We start from the raw sequence: 18,801 nt of genomic DNA, 5'->3' as shown, positions 1-18,801 counted from the left end.
AATTAATTTCAAAAAGTTGCTTAAAGTACAGAAATGAAACAAGCTGAAATTATTCCAAACATTGCTGAACGAATAGAAAAAGCTAAAAATACATTTAAAAATTGCTGAAATTACAGAAATGAGAAAAGCTGAAATCAACTTGAAACAATTGCAAAAAAACTGAAATGGGAGAATTTTCTATGAATTCGAAATCACAGAAATAATAAAAGCTGAAATTATTTCTAAACATTGCTGAAAGAATAGAAAAAGCTGAAATACATTTAAAAATTGCTGTGTTGTTCTATGTTAACTTTTTGTAAAATGGATGTATAATCAGTTTAATCAATTCAATCAGTTATGACAAATCCATGTAATCGTGCAGTCTGTGTTCAATGTCCAATCAATACATGTTTTAATCTCTGATTACTGATTCAATTTTCAATCAATAAATGTTTGTCACAATTCTCGACTTTTCTTTTAAAGTCTTCAAAATCCCCGTGTAGCCACGGATAGTGCTATTATTTGATTACTGTGTGGATGTTAAAAAGCCTTTAATTTTTGCCCACAAATGATAATTTACTCCTCGCGTGTTTCAGCATTAACTCTGATCATTTGTAGCCGGCATCGTGTGACGTCTGCCTTTGTTAGAGCGCTCTGTTTAGGACAGTTCTAATCAGTCTGTCGCTTCCACTCTGCCGCAACTCTCCCCATAGCAACCAGAGCCCCGCACACACAAGCAGCCGCTACGTCACACATAAACAAATGACTCTGTATCCAGTCAGCTGACGCTACCGGCAGCTAGCTTTCGTCGGCTAGCGCTACTATCGCGCTAGCTTTGCGGTGGCTGACAAGTTATGTCAGCAAGCGCAAACAAGTTGTACGAAGCTACTGCTGCTCTTGTATTTAGCCAGCTAGCCTACGTGGATAACCGTCACTCTGTCTGTCTGTCTGTCTGTCTGTCTGTCTGTCTGTCTGTCTGTCACTATTAGCTACGGAAATGGACTAAGGGTCTCTGTTAGCTGTCCCTTTCCCGAGTACTGAAAGCAGCGCTTTACGCAGTGGCTGTTTAGCACAACAATGTCAAATATATACCTGTGTATGAACATCTATCTATCTATCTATCTATATCTATCTATATAGATATAGATATAGATAAATGCACACGTGTTATCTATCTATCGATTATTATCTATCTGATGGATACAACTCTGTGTATCCGGAACATATATATGTACATAACATCCGACTATTTTTATAATAAATGATAACACCAAATATGAAATGATAATCGTGTCCATAAATATTCAAAATAATAATTACTGAACTATAAAAGAGAGCAAAGAGAACAAAAACTTTGTTTCATGAGCACAAAACTCGCAAACGAGTTTTCCTGGACGAAGGGCTCGCGGACATGACGAGGCGGCGCGTGGACCTTCTAGAACATTGTCGGAGCCGCAGCGGCGCGAAAAATCCACTGCTGTCCATCCTGAACCGAGAAAGGTAGGTCACTTTGGTCCCTTAAAGATTCGATAAAAACGAGAGGCAAAAAAGCCGTGCTCTTTGAACCCCCTGCTTTGTATAACGTCAAACTTGGTCAAATAAATCAAAATAATATTAAAATGATATTAATTGAGAGGCTCGTGTAAAGACGTAACAGGTAGTTTAAATTTGAGAAGGCTGAAATGTTCGCCTTCAAGGGCTAGCATAAAACAGCACTCAGTTAATAGTAGGTAGCCTGTCTACATTCGATAAATACATACACCTGTTTAAAAATGAATGAAGACAGAAAATCTGCAAATGTCCATTTAGAAAAGACTTGCTGTGACTTTGACTATTTGTCTTTATTCATTTCAGAATGGCGTTAAGAAAAGTTCTTTCGTCGAAGCCCCAAACCCCTTACTTTAAGCCCCCGGCAATACACATTTGTGTGGTTGCACTGAAGGACCAGCATAGGGTCACGAGGTGGGACTTCCAGGACGGCAGAGCGGTGGCGGCCGTCACAAAAGCTAATGCCGTCATGGCCATCAGCGACGGGCACTCCGTGGCCAAAGTGACCCTGTATGAAGACCTGAAGGCCCAAGTTCAAGAGGGTGCTTCCTACGTGGTTCGTGGCTATAACCTGAGGGGCAATTCCCCTCCATATGCCTTTAATGTCTCAAGGGAGACAGAATTCTTTCGAAGCAGCGCCCTCGTCATCGACGAGAAATTACAAAACGAGGCCTTGAGGCTGATCAATCCTCGCTCGCCCCTGACCCCCCTCAGCACCTGCAGGGAATCTGCTGGTCTGGTCACGGTGGAAGGGGAGGTGGTCGAGGTAAGTAACTTTCCGTTTAACGGGACTGCGATATATATAGCCAATGTAGGTTGTTGCTGTAAAATTAAGAGTGTAAGTCCGCCGGACTGCAGCTATGAGAACATTAACACCCAAATCCACTGTGTTCAGGTGTCTGAGCTGAAGGAGGTGGTGGTGGCGAGGGACCGCGTGCCACTGCAAAACATCACGTTGAAGCAGGTGGGCTTTTTAATGAATGCCTATAGGTCACTTTGCATATTGTCAGCACAGTAATACACTATGTCATTCACAGGGGGAAACAAAGGTGCCCGTGTCCCTCTGGAGGGAAACCGCCCTCCACTGCTGTGAGATCGGGAACGTCCTGAGAGTGTCCCACCTGAGAGGGTCGGAGTCCAATTATGGATTCCGGCTCCAAACAACGGTGGAGTCAGCAATTGAGGTATGCCTACTAGGCTTTTTTTCTGCTTTTTCTTCATGTGTTAGTTACCTTGTTACGGTTATCCTCATCATCACAATAAATATGATAATGCATCAATTCAACAATGTATTTACGAAGCATGAAGCTGCATCAGATATTTTGTTGCGTATGCTATCAGTTTAATAGAACGTTTGTATGCTTGTGACCAAATACCTGCATGTCTTTCGCCAGGCGGTCAGTTCCACGGCAGCGGAGGAGGTTGGAGTTTACGGGGCAACACCGGCACGCGGGGCTCCCGGAAGCCTAAAAGTGCTCCTGGAGGACGACAGGACGCTGTTCATCGAGGAGAGCAAGTGGCTGCCAATAGCTGCCATAATGGAAGCGCCACCCTTACCGGTCAAAATAACCGTTAAAGGCAACACCATTGTCGCCATTGAAGCCATGCGGAAGGAGGAGTAGCTGTTTGAGTTTCTTTTTGTTGTTGCTGTTTTTGCTGTTGTTTTAATGTGTTCATTAGGAATCGGTTCTCCGTTGTTCAAATTACCTTTCACATTGTATAGGATGTTATTAATCAATTTGCCAAAGTTCATGTGTTCTGTTTTTGTTCTATGTTAACCTTTTGTAAAATGGATGTATAATCAGTTTAATCAATTCAATCAGTTTAATCAATTCAATCAGTTTATTCAATTCAATCAGTTATGACAAATCCATGTAATCGTGCAGTCTGTGTTCAATGTCCAATCAATACATGTTTTAATCTCTGATTACTGATTCAATTTTCAATCAATAAATGTTTGTCACAATTCTCGACTTTTCTTTTAAAGTCTTCAAAATCCCCGTGTAGCCACGGATAGTGCTATTATTTGATTACTGTGTGGATGTTAAAAAGCCTTTAATTTTTGCCCACAAATGATAATTTACTCCTCGCGTGTTTCAGCATTAACTCTGATCATTTGTAGCCGGCATCGTGTGACGTCTGCCTTTGTTAGAGCGCTCTGTTTAGGACAGTTCTAATCAGTCTGTCGCTTCCACTCTGCCGCAACTCTCCCCATAGCAACCAGAGCCCCGCACACACAAGCAGCCGCTACGTCACACATAAACAAATGACTCTGTATCCAGTCAGCTGACGCTACCGGCAGCTAGCTTTCGTCGGCTAGCGCTACTATCGCGCTAGCTTTGCGGTGGCTGACAAGTTATGTCAGCAAGCGCAAACAAGTTGTACGAAGCTACTGCTGCTCTTGTATTTAGCCAGCTAGCCTACGTGGATAACCGTCACTCTGTCTGTCTGTCTGTCTGTCTGTCTGTCTGTCTGTCTGTCACTATTAGCTACGGAAATGGACGAGGGTCTCTGTTAGCTGTCCCTTTCCCGAGTACTGAAAGCAGCGCTTTACGCAGTGGCTGTTTAGCACAACAATGTCAAATATATACCTGTGTATGAACATCTATCTATCTATCTATCTATATCTATCTATATAGATATAGATATAGATAAATGCACACGTGTTATCTATCTATCGATTATTATCTATCTGATGGATACAACTCTGTGTATCCGGAACATATATATGTACATAACATCCGACTATTTTTATAATAAATGATAACACCAAATATGAAATGATAATCGTGTCCATAAATATTCAAAATAATAATTACTGAACTATAAAAGAGAGCAAAGAGAACAAAAACTTTGTTTCATGAGCACAAAACTCGCAAACGAGTTTTCCTGGACGAAGGGCTCGCGGACATGACGAGGCGGCGCGTGGACCTTCTAGAACATTGTCGGAGCCGCAGCGGCGCGAAAAATCCACTGCTGTCCATCCTGAACCGAGAAAGGTAGGTCACTTTGGTCCCTTAAAGATTCGATAAAAACGAGAGGCAAAAAAGCCGTGCTCTTTGAACCCCCTGCTTTGTATAACGTCAAACTTGGTCAAATAAATCAAAATAATATTAAAATGATATTAATTGAGAGGCTCGTGTAAAGACGTAACAGGTAGTTTAAATTTGAGAAGGCTGAAATGTTCGCCTTCAAGGGCTAGCATAAAACAGCACTCAGTTAATAGTAGGTAGCCTGTCTACATTCGATAAATACATACACCTGTTTAAAAATGAATGAAGACAGAAAATCTGCAAATGTCCATTTAGAAAAGACTTGCTGTGACTTTGACTATTTGTCTTTATTCATTTCAGAATGGCGTTAAGAAAAGTTCTTTCGTCGAAGCCCCAAACCCCTTACTTTAAGCCCCCGGCAATACACATTTGTGTGGTTGCACTGAAGGACCAGCATAGGGTCACGAGGTGGGACTTCCAGGACGGCAGAGCGGTGGCGGCCGTCACAAAAGCTAATGCCGTCATGGCCATCAGCGACGGGCACTCCGTGGCCAAAGTGACCCTGTATGAAGACCTGAAGGCCCAAGTTCAAGAGGGTGCTTCCTACGTGGTTCGTGGCTATAACCTGAGGGGCAATTCCCCTCCATATGCCTTTAATGTCTCAAGGGAGACAGAATTCTTTCGAAGCAGCGCCCTCGTCATCGACGAGAAATTACAAAACGAGGCCTTGAGGCTGATCAATCCTCGCTCGCCCCTGACCCCCCTCAGCACCTGCAGGGAATCTGCTGGTCTGGTCACGGTGGAAGGGGAGGTGGTCGAGGTAAGTAACTTTCCGTTTAACGGGACTGCGATATATATAGCCAATGTAGGTTGTTGCTGTAAAATTAAGAGTGTAAGTCCGCCGGACTGCAGCTATGAGAACATTAACACCCAAATCCACTGTGTTCAGGTGTCTGAGCTGAAGGAGGTGGTGGTGGCGAGGGACCGCGTGCCACTGCAAAACATCACGTTGAAGCAGGTGGGCTTTTTAATGAATGCCTATAGGTCACTTTGCATATTGTCAGCACAGTAATACACTATGTCATTCACAGGGGGAAACAAAGGTGCCCGTGTCCCTCTGGAGGGAAACCGCCCTCCACTGCTGTGAGATCGGGAACGTCCTGAGAGTGTCCCACCTGAGAGGGTCGGAGTCCAATTATGGATTCCGGCTCCAAACAACGGTGGAGTCAGCAATTGAGGTATGCCTACTAGGCTTTTTTTCTGCTTTTTCTTCATGTGTTAGTTACCTTGTTACGGTTATCCTCATCATCACAATAAATATGATAATGCATCAATTCAACAATGTATTTACGAAGCATGAAGCTGCATCAGATATTTTGTTGCGTATGCTATCAGTTTAATAGAACGTTTGTATGCTTGTGACCAAATACCTGCATGTCTTTCGCCAGGCGGTCAGTTCCACGGCAGCGGAGGAGGTTGGAGTTTACGGGGCAACACCGGCACGCGGGGCTCCCGGAAGCCTAAAAGTGCTCCTGGAGGACGACAGGACGCTGTTCATCGAGGAGAGCAAGTGGCTGCCAATAGCTGCCATAATGGAAGCGCCACCCTTACCGGTCAAAATAACCGTTAAAGGCAACACCATTGTCGCCATTGAAGCCATGCGGAAGGAGGAGTAGCTGTTTGAGTTTCTTTTTGTTGTTGCTGTTTTTGCTGTTGTTTTAATGTGTTCATTAGGAATCGGTTCTCCGTTGTTCAAATTACCTTTCACATTGTATAGGATGTTATTAATCAATTTGCCAAAGTTCATGTGTTCTGTTTTTGTTCTATGTTAACCTTTTGTAAAATGGATGTATAATCAGTTTAATCAATTCAATCAGTTTAATCAATTCAATCAGTTTATTCAATTCAATCAGTTATGACAAATCCATGTAATCGTGCAGTCTGTGTTCAATGTCCAATCAATACATGTTTTAATCTCTGATTACTGATTCAATTTTCAATCAATAAATGTTTGTCACAATTCTCGACTTTTCTTTTAAAGTCTTCAAAATCCCCGTGTAGCCACGGATAGTGCTATTATTTGATTACTGTGTGGATGTTAAAAAGCCTTTAATTTTTGCCCACAAATGATAATTTACTCCTCGCGTGTTTCAGCATTAACTCTGATCATTTGTAGCCGGCATCGTGTGACGTCTGCCTTTGTTAGAGCGCTCTGTTTAGGACAGTTCTAATCAGTCTGTCGCTTCCACTCTGCCGCAACTCTCCCCATAGCAACCAGAGCCCCGCACACACAAGCAGCCGCTACGTCACACATAAACAAATGACTCTGTATCCAGTCAGCTGACGCTACCGGCAGCTAGCTTTCGTCGGCTAGCGCTACTATCGCGCTAGCTTTGCGGTGGCTGACAAGTTATGTCAGCAAGCGCAAACAAGTTGTACGAAGCTACTGCTGCTCTTGTATTTAGCCAGCTAGCCTACGTGGATAACCGTCACTCTGTCTGTCTGTCTGTCTGTCTGTCTCTCACTATTAGCTACGGAAATGGACGAGGGTCTCTGTTAGCTGTCCCCTTCCCGAGTACTGAAAGCAGCGCTTTACGCAGTGGCTGTTTAGCACAACAATGTCAAATATATACCTGTGTATGAACATCTATCTATCTATATAGATAGATAGATAGATATAGATATAGATAAATGCACACGTGTTATCTATCTATCGATTATTATCTATCTGATGGATACAACTCTGTGTATCCGGAACATATATACAGTATGTACATAACATTTGACTATATTTACAATAAATGATAACACAAAATATTCCATTTCCAATGGTTTGCAGTATTCTTTATTTCAAACACAGGCTTTTTACATTGTTACCAGACCTAGGTTAATACTCACAGAAGTTCAAGTCTTTATGTTCCAGTAGCCCGGACTGATACGTCTGGTCCAAATTGTCATTTAAACTATCCCAACGCTAAGCTCAGTTTACTGAGGCTCACCAAAACACTTCCACTTCCTTATTTTGATGGAACATTTGGTTAGAATCACTACTCAAGGTTAGAACATGAGCATGATAGGATTTGCTTCAAATTAAATATTTTTACAAAACTCTTTGAACCAAGTTATTTTCAAGCCAATTTGGAAGATTTAGCTTGGATTACCCATTTTGATAATTTAACACTGGGTTTGAATACTCATCTTTACAGTAGAGTTTAGGTTACCCTAAGGATTGGTATATGCCTGTGAAGAACCTCCTATGTACCTACCAGCTGAAACCCCATAATAATGACTCATTTAATACAAATATGGAATTTCTTAAGGTTAATTTGTTCATATACACGTAGCAATTGCAATAACACATTTCCACTATTCATCTTGCATATATCTGTTAGAATATTGACTGAAGAGGGATGGATGACATAAATGAATAAATACAATCAACAAAAAAAAAGTGATGAAACAAAGAAAACATACATTGTTAGATCAAATGAAACAAACAAAATAGACAGGTGTCCTGTAGTTTTTAGAGATAACCATACTTTTCTTGAATTTGTTTTGTACGCTGTAAAGACCTGTAGTATTGTGACCTTTGACCTGAACCACTACACCAGTTATTATGTCATTGCTTAGTGCAAGGATAGTGTTTCTATAGCAACATGGAGGAGGAGAGGCCTTAAAGACAAAAACAGGAGAAGCTTCATTCATGTAGTTAAAAATGTAAATAGCACATGCAAGTAGTAAGACTACCAGAGATATATTTTAAAAAGGATATATTAACAAATTGTTACCGTTACTGCTGGTTTAGGAAGGAGCTTAATGCTTCACAAAATTGGGGCTGTGACAGTGATGACTGACTGAAGACTCATCTGCAGCTGTTTCATTGCAGTTGCTCACATGATCTCTTGCTTAAGAACCAACTGTTAGTCTCTGCTGAACGGACCAGTGGGCACCAATGGATGCACAAATGGAGACAGGGGGGTAGGAGGACAATGCTGGTCCTGAAAAAAGTAAACAGGAAGTTATTGTTATCAACTGAAGATTGAAACTAAACATTAAATAATTACATAGACAAAATACCTTGAACTCGGGCTGCAGGGCAGAACAACTTGTATCGCCAGTGCAACTGAATACGCTGCATGATCTTCATTTGTGTGTTTAGCCCTTTCTGCAGTCCTGAGTGTCTTCATTGTGAAGTGGAGAAATCACAGAGGAGAAGGAGCTGAAGGAAGAGGTGGATATAAATTACAATGTTATTTAAGATGTAAAGTTAGTGTTAATACATGTAGTGTTAGTGTTAATGCATTTATATAGAATGAATACATGAATGAAAACACAATTAAAAGAGAACATTAGGAGGCACATATCAAATAACAAAACAATACCTTATTATCTGTTGTGAAAAAAACTCGAAACTGACAGAGAGAACACGTGTCTCTGTGGTCCAGCCGTGAGGTGTCCACTGACAGTTAAGATAGTGCTCCAACATCTGCTCTGTGGTGGCATGATGTCTTGTTCGGTATGAGCTGATCCAGAATCTCAGAGTCAGAGAAAAAGTGAGGCAAAGACCAGCAGGTGTTTTCTCATCCTGTGCTTTAAAGATGACTCGGACAGCCAGGAAGTAAAATGTGTCTCTATGAGGTCTAATGGTGTTAGACAGTTCAGTTGGTGCTGCAGTCTTTGGCATGTCTTAGATGCTGTAAACTGATCCACCCATTGAGGAAGGAGATGAGGACAAAACTGGAAGGTGTCTTTACAGAGGACACAGGAGGATTGTGTCTCCCATCTATTACAAAGGAAACTTAACATTAGAGGACATGTGAGAACTGTGTCTCCTGTCCAACAAAAAGGAAAATTAACATTATAAAGGACACATAAGAACTATGTCACCTGCCCATCAGAAAGGAAACTTAACATTATGAAGGACACATAAGAACGGTGTCTCCTGTACACCAGAAAGGAAACTTAACATTATGAAGGACACATAAGAACGGTGTCTCCTGTACACCAGAAAGGAAACTTAACATTATGAAGGACACATAAGAACGGTGTCTCCTGTACACCAGAAAGGAAACTTAACATTATGAAGGACACATAAGAACGGTGTCTCCTGTACACCAGAAAGGAAACTTAACACTACGGAAGACACAGAAGGACATTGTCTGATGTCCATTACAAAGGAAACTTAACATTACACAGAACACAGGATAAATAAAATGACATTAATGGGGATAGAAGTGTGGGGATTCAGCTGGTAGGTACATCAGAAAGTATGTGTTACATCTAGAACACATACTTTCTGATGTGCGTCTGCTACACTAAATGTCAGCAGCTGTGTACAATGCCATGTACAGCATTTTACATTGTACACGGCTGCTGAAAGATTTTTGGCCTGTGCATTTATCAACCCTGATCCAAACCCACCCTGATAAATGCACAGGCCAAAATGTGTTAGAAATATAGATAAAAACAACATGATTACCTGGAAAACTATATGACCCATAATGTTTCCCATATTGTGAACACTTAAAATTACTCATTCTACTAACTAATTAACATGCAACCACATATTTTGACCAGATGATTAAGTTTTCTTTACATTGACAGTTGCATGAACCAAGACTAATAACATTTTATTTAATTTTTTTTAAATCCATGATTCTCAATGGATTTTGGACTTACCTGACAATTTTAAGACCTGTTGGAGGAATGTGGACAGAAAACGTGATTATGACAAGTGATATTTTTTACTGTACAAGAATAAAGGCCCTGCTGTGGCTGAGAAAATAAAAATGGCTGCACAGAGGATGCCCCTCTTCTGAATAATTTTGGAGAATAGTATTAAATCAATGTATATAAATATTAGTTTAAATTAAGTCACAGGGACATTACTTTTTTCTTTAAAACTCAGCTGATACCTTCATGGACCATTAGAGGACATGACACAATAGACAGGGTTGTGATAACTGTAATAAGTTCTCATCACACCAGAGTGGAGACAGTGTTGTGGTTGTGAGATGAAAATGAGGTCCAGCAGTGTGTTCTTATCGGTGGTTGCATTAGTGATGACTTGTGCATATCCTCTGGACTGGAAGAGCTCAAGGATTGGCTTACCAGTGTTGGAGAAGAGATTCTCATTGAAATCCCCACAGACAATGATGGGCTGACAGTCCATGATCTCCAATGAGTCCAGAAGGTTCCCCAGGTTGGACAAGAATGATCTCACACTGTAGTCTGGAGGTCTGTACACAGCTGCAATCAGGGCACTCGCTGGGGCTTCTACCTTCAGAGCCACAAACTCAAGATCGGTTACATTATGTACGTACTGTTTCTCACGCACTTGAATGTGGTTTTTCACATAAACAGCCACTCCACCACCACCTCTGTTGGCTATTTGTGGAACATTTGTGTAAGACAGGTGTCTGTTGCGTTTGAACATGTTGTAGCCCTCTAAATGAAGACTCTCTGCAACAAAGGAGCCTTGAAGGTGAGTTTCTGTGAGACACAAAACATCTGCAAGACACAGTTCATGATGGCTCCTGATGTCATTGATGTGAGATGGCAAACCTTCAGTGTTATGGTGAACAATGGTCAGAGTGTCTCGTCTGCTCAATGTCTGTGTCATACAAAGAAGAGGCATCATGTCGTCCAAGTTGACTTGTCTCATGGTCTCGAGTGCTCCAGTGATTTCTCGGTTGGCATAGATTTTACTCTCATCCAAATCCAGCATGTGCAATCCACTGAGAGAGGTCACTCTACTGATAGCTACATAAGCCATGCCAGGTTCAAAAATATGTTTCAGTGACACTACAGCTGATGTCCTTGTCATACCCTGAACCTTGTGTATGGTACAGGCAAAGGCAAGTCTAACAGGAAACTGTCTGCGTACCACTCCTTTCTGTTTCAGATTATCCTCTGCTCTCTCTATGTACACCACATCATCAGGGCCGCCTGGTGCTCTATTACGGTAATTCGTTCCAGCAGTTTGATCATCCATCTTAAGGCCGAGCATAGTGACATGTGCAACACCACTCTGTTCTGAGGTTATCACCCTGACTAGTGCAGCAAACGACCCATTCACCAATCCCTGAGACACGTCTATATTTCTGGTGAGCATGACTCGAGCACCTTCAGCTAGGTTTAGTGTATCTGGTAACTCATTTCTGTTTCCTTTGTATGGTTGGGCTTTTCGAGCCATTCTTCCAGTGCGTGGGTCTTTCTTGTAGTCATCTGCATCGATCTTGGTGATATTAGAATGGAGCAGAGCTAATGTTACTGAGTTGTGTGAATCAACCTGTTTATTAGTTGCAAAGATATGCAGGACATCAGGTGGACAAAGTGATGGTTCAGTGATGGTCTGTGACAACAAGGCTCTGTCTGCTTGAGACAACTCATCTGACTTTCCTTTCACACGGATCCGATTCAACATCTCTGCAAAGGCAACATCATCCTTCTGCCGCATAATCTCAGTCAAGGTGGTTGTCTGAAAGTGTTCCTGCCAAAGATCAATCTCACACGGCTCGTACACACAGAGGGTCTTGGACCGTCGAACTGGTGGCAGCTGATAAAAGTCTCCAACCGCTATTACTGACATTCCTCCAAAGGGTTTGGGACTACCTTTGATCTGTTTCAGTCTTGCATCCACATAAGCAAACAGGGGTTTGGACACCATGGATACTTCATCAATGACAAGGATTTCAGCATTTAAAAGTTCTGATCGGGCCTCATCCAGTTGGTTACCAAGTCCTTGAAATGGAGGTTTCAGACTTCGTGGAAGCTTGAGCAGAGAGTGCAGTGTTGATCCTGATATATTAAAGGCTGCAGTTCCAGTGAAAGCTGTCAGCAGGACAGTGGGGTTTGATATGTCCACCTCCTCAGAATGGCTGGGCACTTTGCACAGTATCTTAGATGCTTCTGAGCAGATGCATTTAATCAGATGTGACTTTCCTGTTCCTGCACCACCATTGATGTAAAAGAAAAACTGCTCAGGGTTTAGGCCACAGACACGCTTTACGCACCAGTCTCTGACTGCATAGAATACACATGCTTGTTTCTGGTTCAGGTTCTGATACATCTGCCGTAGCAGTGTGGGGTCAAAGGCAGGAGGCTCTCTGATGGCTCGAGCTTCTGTTGCAGCATCAGCCTGATTACTGTATTCTGGAACATTTTCTTGAACACTTTCATGATCTGGCTCTCTTGCCTCCAGTTCCTCGATACATTCCAACCTCTCCACTTCAGATTCTGGAGCCAGATTGCACCATTCATCAATCAGTCCTCTGTTCTGTTCAAATTCTTCGACTGCATTTTCAATCTCCTCACTGTTTTTTTCATACTTGTCTTTGTTTCGTTTCACAATGTGTCGGACATACTCAGCATAGTCAGAACCTGGTAGTTGGACGCAACCATTTTTATAGAAGGACTCGTATGTGGGTAAATCCGGCCTTTTCAGTTCCAAGTCTGATCGGTGAGGAATGTACAGTTTCAGTAATGTGCCATAAAACTTCTCTGGATATTTTTCCTGTGAGCAGCGGTAAAATCTGATGATAGCAGGCTTATCATTTTTACGTTTTTGCACAAATCCCATCTCATTGAGGAGGGAGAACACATCTTTTCCTTTTTTCTGCTGGCCATAGACAATCCTGCAAGTAGCTGCAAAATCAGCCAAACACATCTGCTCAAACTCTGGTGTTTCTGGTCTGGCTTTGTATTTGTCAGTCAAAGATGTCATCCACACATTTACACTTTCTAATGTTGTGTTCTCCAGGTAAGACATGGGGCGACTCATTTTCAGTGCGTTGTCATCCGTAGGTACGAATATGACACCACGTGAACACTTCTTCATGTTTATTCCACATGCTCGAGTCACACACTCCTGAGCACTAACCTCTCTCTTTTTAGAGTATGCCTGCATGATTTCCCTCATTTCATCACATTCATTGACGTGGTCTCTGGTGGAGTTTTCAATGACTGTTTTGAGGTATTCAGAAAGTCCAGATTCTTTTTTGGTGATGTAGCTGGTGAGATACATGATGCATGAATATGCATTGAGAATATAACTGACATCAATATTGGCATCCCAGGCTTCAAGTAGATGTGGATTATATCCATTTACCCAGCAGTCTTTTGGCTCACGTTTCAGGATCACTGCACTGGATTTGTTGATAACATTGAGGCATCCTTCATACTCTTGGAGTGTTAAGTTGCATTCAGCGAGGAGCTGCTGCAAACTGAGTGAGGCAGTTTCAGGTTCATTCAGCAACAAGTTCAGTGGTTGGAGCTTGGACTTTGCTATTTGCAGTTGCAGTGGAGCAACGCCCTCACCAGGTCTCGATATCATTGTCTTACTGGAAGGTGGTTTAGGAAAACCAAATCTGCAACCCGAGCTGGGACTTCTGAAACATGTCCGTGAGTGTTTTTTGCTGTGAATTTGCACCTCTGTGACCTTCTTGTGTAGTTCAGGTTGTGTGCGTGGATCAGGTAGCTGAGCTGTGATGTATTTGGAAACAATAGCTGACACAGTCTGATCATCATCCTCCTCAAACACAGGTGCACCTTCTACCCATATGAGACAGTGAATGTGTGGGCTTCCTCTGTGCTGAAACTCAACTCGGTGAAAGTAGTCAACAACTTTGCCAAGAGGCTGTGCGGGAGATAAGAGCAGATCTCTGAATAAGGCCTCAACACGCTTATCAAACATGCGCATTGTTGTCACTGGATTGCTTCTCAGAATGTCACACTTTGCTGACCAGACAAGCCCTTCAAAATTCACCTCCTCACCTTGCTGTCGTTTTATTGCTTCAATCACTTCGGGCCAACGCATCTCAGCAGCAGAAAATGTACAAAAGAATGTAGGAGTTCCCAACTGTCTGATCATGGCAAAAAGGTCTCGTGTGGTTTTCTCCCAGTAGGCTGGTGTTCCTCTCAGTGGCTGCATGAATCTGACTGCATCTTTGTTCCTCACCAGTTTCTCTACCTCTCGTTTATTCTGCAGCATACCAGAAGTTATATTTCGTCCATCTCGAGTCATTGGCTTTCCTTTCCTCAACTGTATTGTCATGCTGGATGTGGCCAAGTGTATTTCAGTCACAAACTGAGCAAAGAACAAATAGTTTGTGTCTCTGGCAAAACGATCATCAACACAGAAAAGCCTTGCTTTGAAATAACTGCTGGGTGTTACTTTCATACGTCTCCCTTCATCCAGTGTGTTTTGACCTGTAGGGAACTGCACAGGGAAAGCCATCGCCTCAAGTTTAGGAGTTTTGAAGAAACCAACAGGACTGTTATTTTCTGCAGGGGCAACCGAGTAGATTCCTTCACTGAAACATAAAATCTCCTCTGAAACATCACACGGCTGGAGACATGATTCTAGAGCAAAACCACCGTTAGGCATGTCACCTTCCTGTTCTTCATCATCTCTTTGCTCCTCTGTTTGTTCACCATCACATGACAACATTTCAACATCCTGCTCTCCACCAAGCTTAGTCTCACACAGTGCACTTTTCTCACACATGTCAATTTCCTTTAAATCAGCATCATCATAGTCGTTCTCATCCATAGAGGCATTCTCATCATCATCTGCATCAGGAAGTGTTGGGTCACAAAGCTCAGCCTCATCTCTGATAGTGATGTCCTGATATTGTGGATGAATGTGTTTGAGTTTATGCAGCGCCTGCACTAGTTTAGACCAGGTGACCGTCTGGAACAGCTGATGACCTCTGTAACACAATCGTCTCTTCAGCTTTACTCTCATCACTTGAGACTCACTTCTCAGTCTGGGTAACGCTTCCACTGTTTCCTGCACCTCAGACGGGACACAAACCACGTTGCCATGTATCGCTCTCTGTCGTCCTTTGGGAAGAGGAATGATCTTTGCAAACGCTATGCACTTGGCTATGAGATGTCTCTCCAATATGTTGAGGTCACACAGTTCAGGTGGAATGTCAGCGAGCTCCAAGTTGTTGGCTACAGCGAGTGTTGGCATGACTCCATCTTTAAGATGATTGTGGCAGGTGTGACAGATCCACTCTTCCTTTCTCTCATCAGGCACATTGCACTGTTGTTCATCGCTGTACTCATCATCACACACATGGACGTACTTTCCTGTCAGGCATGATGCAACCACGTCTGGATTTCTTACATAGTTTAACCTCTTACAGGGTCTCACTTGGTTTGGAAATGATGCTTTGTGACAGACGGTGCAAACATAAGTGGTACCGGCCTTTATATGGGACCTGAAAACAGATATGGCCTCTTTGATCAAACTGTTGTCACTTTCTTCTGTTGGTTTATTTATCCCTCTGTATTTCCTTTTTATTTTCATGGCACATTTCATGTTCTGCATACTCCGATATGTAGGATTGTTTTTATATCTGTCTTTCATCCGTTGTTTCATTAGTTGTTTGTGTCTCAGTCTGAATGCCTGGTCATGGGCATAACGCTGAATAGTATGAGATCTCTTCCTTTCTCTATAATCAATGCTATCTTTATAAAAAGCAGTGAAGTACAGTTTTTTTTCTTTTCTAAACTCAGCATCGTCTCTGTAGCGGTCCGTAAAGTGCTGTTTTTGTTTTCTCTAAATTGAGGATTATTTCTGTAATGAGAGACAAAGATTTGTTTTTTTTTCTGTCTAAAATCAGCATTTTCTCTGTACCTCTTTGAAATGTACTCTTTCCGTTTTTGCTTGAAGTCAACGTTGTCTCTTGTATTATTTTTTTTCTTTTGTCTAAATTCCGGATTGTTCTGGTATTGCCTTTTTGCATGAGAATTTTTTTCTGCTCTATATGCTTTATTTGAAGCATATTTTTCCCTTTCTTTTCTTTTCTTAATCTCTTTTCTTTGTTGAGTTTTCTCTGAGATCATTAGTCTGTTCTTCATTTTTCTCCTTTTGTTTTTATTACACTTTGTCAGTTTACATGAGATCCCCTTTAATAGAATATCAGATAAATCACTGGCAACAGTATTTTCTACTGAACAAGAAATGTTTGGTTCATTGAGAGAAGCGTCATGTGATTTAAGGAAAGTGGATTGACTTGACAGTTGTGGTTCATTCGGGGCATCAGGGAATATGACCTCTTGTTGTCTCACCGATGATGTAAAGATGATGTCACTGGACTCTGCTGTCAATGTGTTGTCAGAGAGATCACTGAGAACCGGGTTTATCACTTGAGCAGTTGATTCTGATTCATTGTGAGGAGCATCATGTGTTGTGATGAAGACCTCTGGTTGTTTTACAGCTGAAGTGTGAGGAGTCATTTCAGGTGAAAAGGTCTGATCAGTGTACGTGTTTCTCATTAGAGTAGGTGAGTTTGATTCATCCACAGGGACAGCTATAGGTCTGCAATCTGTGTTTGGGAGACCATTGTTCAGGTTGACTGTGTTCATGTCGTAGAACTCCACAGGCTTCAATTCATAGGTACACGAGGACTGTGTTTCCATCATTCTGTGGGACTTCTTGAGCCTGTCAATCATGTCACTGAGACGTGAGAATGTCACCATGACAGCAGTACCTGGTGTGCGTGAACCGGCTGGTAGGAGCAAATCTCTCTCTGTTCTGGAGTGTGGGTCAAAGAAACCATATCTGCCAGACTTGATTCTGAACACTGCGATACACAAGAGTCTCATTAACAGCAGAGCGTACTTCACATCTGATAACAAGCAGCTGAGTCCTGACTCCAGGTCCAGAAAGCTATCCACAGCTCCAGGTAAAGGTTCTCCTAATGTGCCGTGTTACGATAACTGGCGGTCTAGGGATAGCCGTAACACTAAAATTGTCGATGTATCACGGGGGAGAGGGAGATGAAAGGAGACAATGCAGGCACTTTGTGAAAGAAGAGAAAACTGGGGTTTTATTGTTTTCCACGGACCCAGTTGATTTCCAAATGCTCGGGCACTATGCACTGTGCACTATGCACGGGGCAAAAAAACAGAGGGGGATAAGCACCCCTACATGAATACATTGGGGAAAGAACGTAAGCGGCGCCAACTGAGAGAACCAAGTATAACCAAAACACCCCTACCTCGACCTACCCCTATCCAAAGAAAAAGGTCGAAAGAAAACGGAGTCTTCGCGCACTCGGCGCCTACACCTCCTATCTAATAACAAAAATACAGGGGGTGGCGCTCACCTCTATCCTAGTGTGTCTATACACAGGACAACTACGGGCAGGATGTATATCGCGATATACTAACCTACCGTTCTTCCCCCGGCGTGGCTTTGCAGCTGATGCCGCTGATGAAACAAAAACACTTATCCAAAACACAGTCTGAGATGCACAACAATCTGTGTGCCGGAGAGCAGCCCACAACCGACGGCCCTGAGTGTCAGCGATACTGAGAGGGGCCCAGAGAATGAGCCCGCCGTCCCTCTTAAGCAGCGTCTCCGTCTCCTGATTGGCCCTCGTCCTCCGCCCCACTGACGACCGATCCGCCAGTCACAGCGACCTAGAGGAGGGGCAATTCACAGGAAACCAATCAAGGTGTAATCAAACAATAAGCAACACTCCTGCAGTGCACGGGGAACGTAACATGCCGTACCTTGAAAGCTGAGTCATGTTGACATAGTGTGTAGCGCTGCGTGCAGGAACTTCATCAGTGAGCTCATCAGTGGTCAGATAGAGGTGGTTAGTGACTCGTTTCCTGGTCTCTCTGTACATTGTGTTACCTTTATCCAAAACATGGTCCAGGTCTGCTCTTGTGATGTTTTCATTCTCATGAAGGAATGCAAGAAAGGTCAGTGAGTTACAGGTGCACTGCCGATTTCTGGATCTGCCGTATCTGATGGAAGCCTGGCTCTGGGATGCACGCACATGTTGTTCAGAAGGCTGATCTCCAGGGTCTACACAGTCTGCATTAGAAGGTCCTGCTAAACATGGATTATCACTGGTTTTACCTCTCTCTACAGCAGCTGATACCTGTGGTTCACATGACTCATCACTTTGACCTGTAAGGTTTACCTGCTTGACATTAGAAGGTCCTGCTACACATGGATCATCAGTGTGCTTTCCTTTCTTTACAAGATCTGCATAAGATAGAGGTGGTGCACATGAAGCATCAGGCTGACCTTCCTGTTCCACACGTTTACACTCTACAGACATCTTTACCTCCGCACTTCTTTCAGGACCAACACATTCTGCTCCTTCAGTTCTTGTTGCACAGTGAGTGTCATTGGAGCGCTGCCAGCGCAAGCTCTGAGCTTCCGACCTCTTACTTTTCCTTGGCATTGTTGTTTCGAAAACCACAAATGTTGTACAAAACCAAGATAAATGAAATTTAGTAAAATATGACC

General features: G+C 42.7%; 2 protein-coding genes and 1 long non-coding RNA gene across 5 annotated transcripts; 2 read left to right on the top strand and 1 right to left on the bottom strand.

The window, feature by feature from the left end:
• The first annotated feature begins 993 nt into the window (after nucleotides 1–993).
• On the top strand, nucleotides 994–3,157 carry LOC119208972 (uncharacterized). Of its 2 annotated transcripts, XM_037457833.2 has the most exons (5): nucleotides 994–1,479; nucleotides 1,834–2,293; nucleotides 2,423–2,491; nucleotides 2,565–2,711; nucleotides 2,922–3,157. In XM_037457833.2, exons 1-5 carry the CDS (start codon nucleotides 1,391–1,393, stop codon nucleotides 3,147–3,149), a joined length of 993 nt encoding a protein of 330 aa, XP_037313730.1. In that variant the 5' UTR covers nucleotides 994–1,390; the 3' UTR covers nucleotides 3,150–3,157. The 2 variants fall into 2 exon arrangements, with proteins under 2 accessions (XP_037313730.1, XP_062416300.1); XM_062560316.1 differs by having other exon boundaries at nucleotides 1,834–2,491.
• Nucleotides 3,158–4,400: 1,243 nt separating this feature from the next.
• Nucleotides 4,401–8,249, top strand: LOC119199511 (uncharacterized). 2 transcript variants are annotated; one of them, XM_062560318.1, is made up of 5 exons: nucleotides 4,401–4,526; nucleotides 4,881–5,340; nucleotides 5,470–5,538; nucleotides 5,612–5,758; nucleotides 5,969–8,249. In XM_062560318.1, exons 1-5 carry the CDS (start codon nucleotides 4,438–4,440, stop codon nucleotides 6,194–6,196), a joined length of 993 nt encoding a protein of 330 aa, XP_062416302.1. In that variant the 5' UTR covers nucleotides 4,401–4,437; the 3' UTR covers nucleotides 6,197–8,249. The 2 variants fall into 2 exon arrangements, with proteins under 2 accessions (XP_062416302.1, XP_062416301.1); XM_062560317.1 differs by having other exon boundaries at nucleotides 4,881–5,538.
• Nucleotides 8,250–8,425: 176 nt separating this feature from the next.
• Nucleotides 8,426–9,345, bottom strand: LOC119198776 (uncharacterized). Its single transcript, XR_005114558.2, has 3 exons — nucleotides 8,903–9,345; nucleotides 8,598–8,739; nucleotides 8,426–8,518 (listed from the first exon to the last, which is right to left on the bottom strand). It is a non-coding gene; the product is annotated as an uncharacterized LOC119198776 (long non-coding RNA).
• Between the last annotated feature and the right edge of the window lie 9,456 nt (nucleotides 9,346–18,801).

The sequence above is a fragment of the Pungitius pungitius genome, unplaced genomic scaffold, assembly GCF_949316345.1.
Source record: "Pungitius pungitius unplaced genomic scaffold, fPunPun2.1 scaffold_48, whole genome shotgun sequence".
In the NCBI taxonomy this organism is placed as follows: domain Eukaryota; kingdom Metazoa; phylum Chordata; class Actinopteri; order Perciformes; family Gasterosteidae; genus Pungitius; species Pungitius pungitius.
Note: the sequence above shows the minus strand (reverse complement) of the source record. Positions and strands in the feature narration are given on the sequence as shown.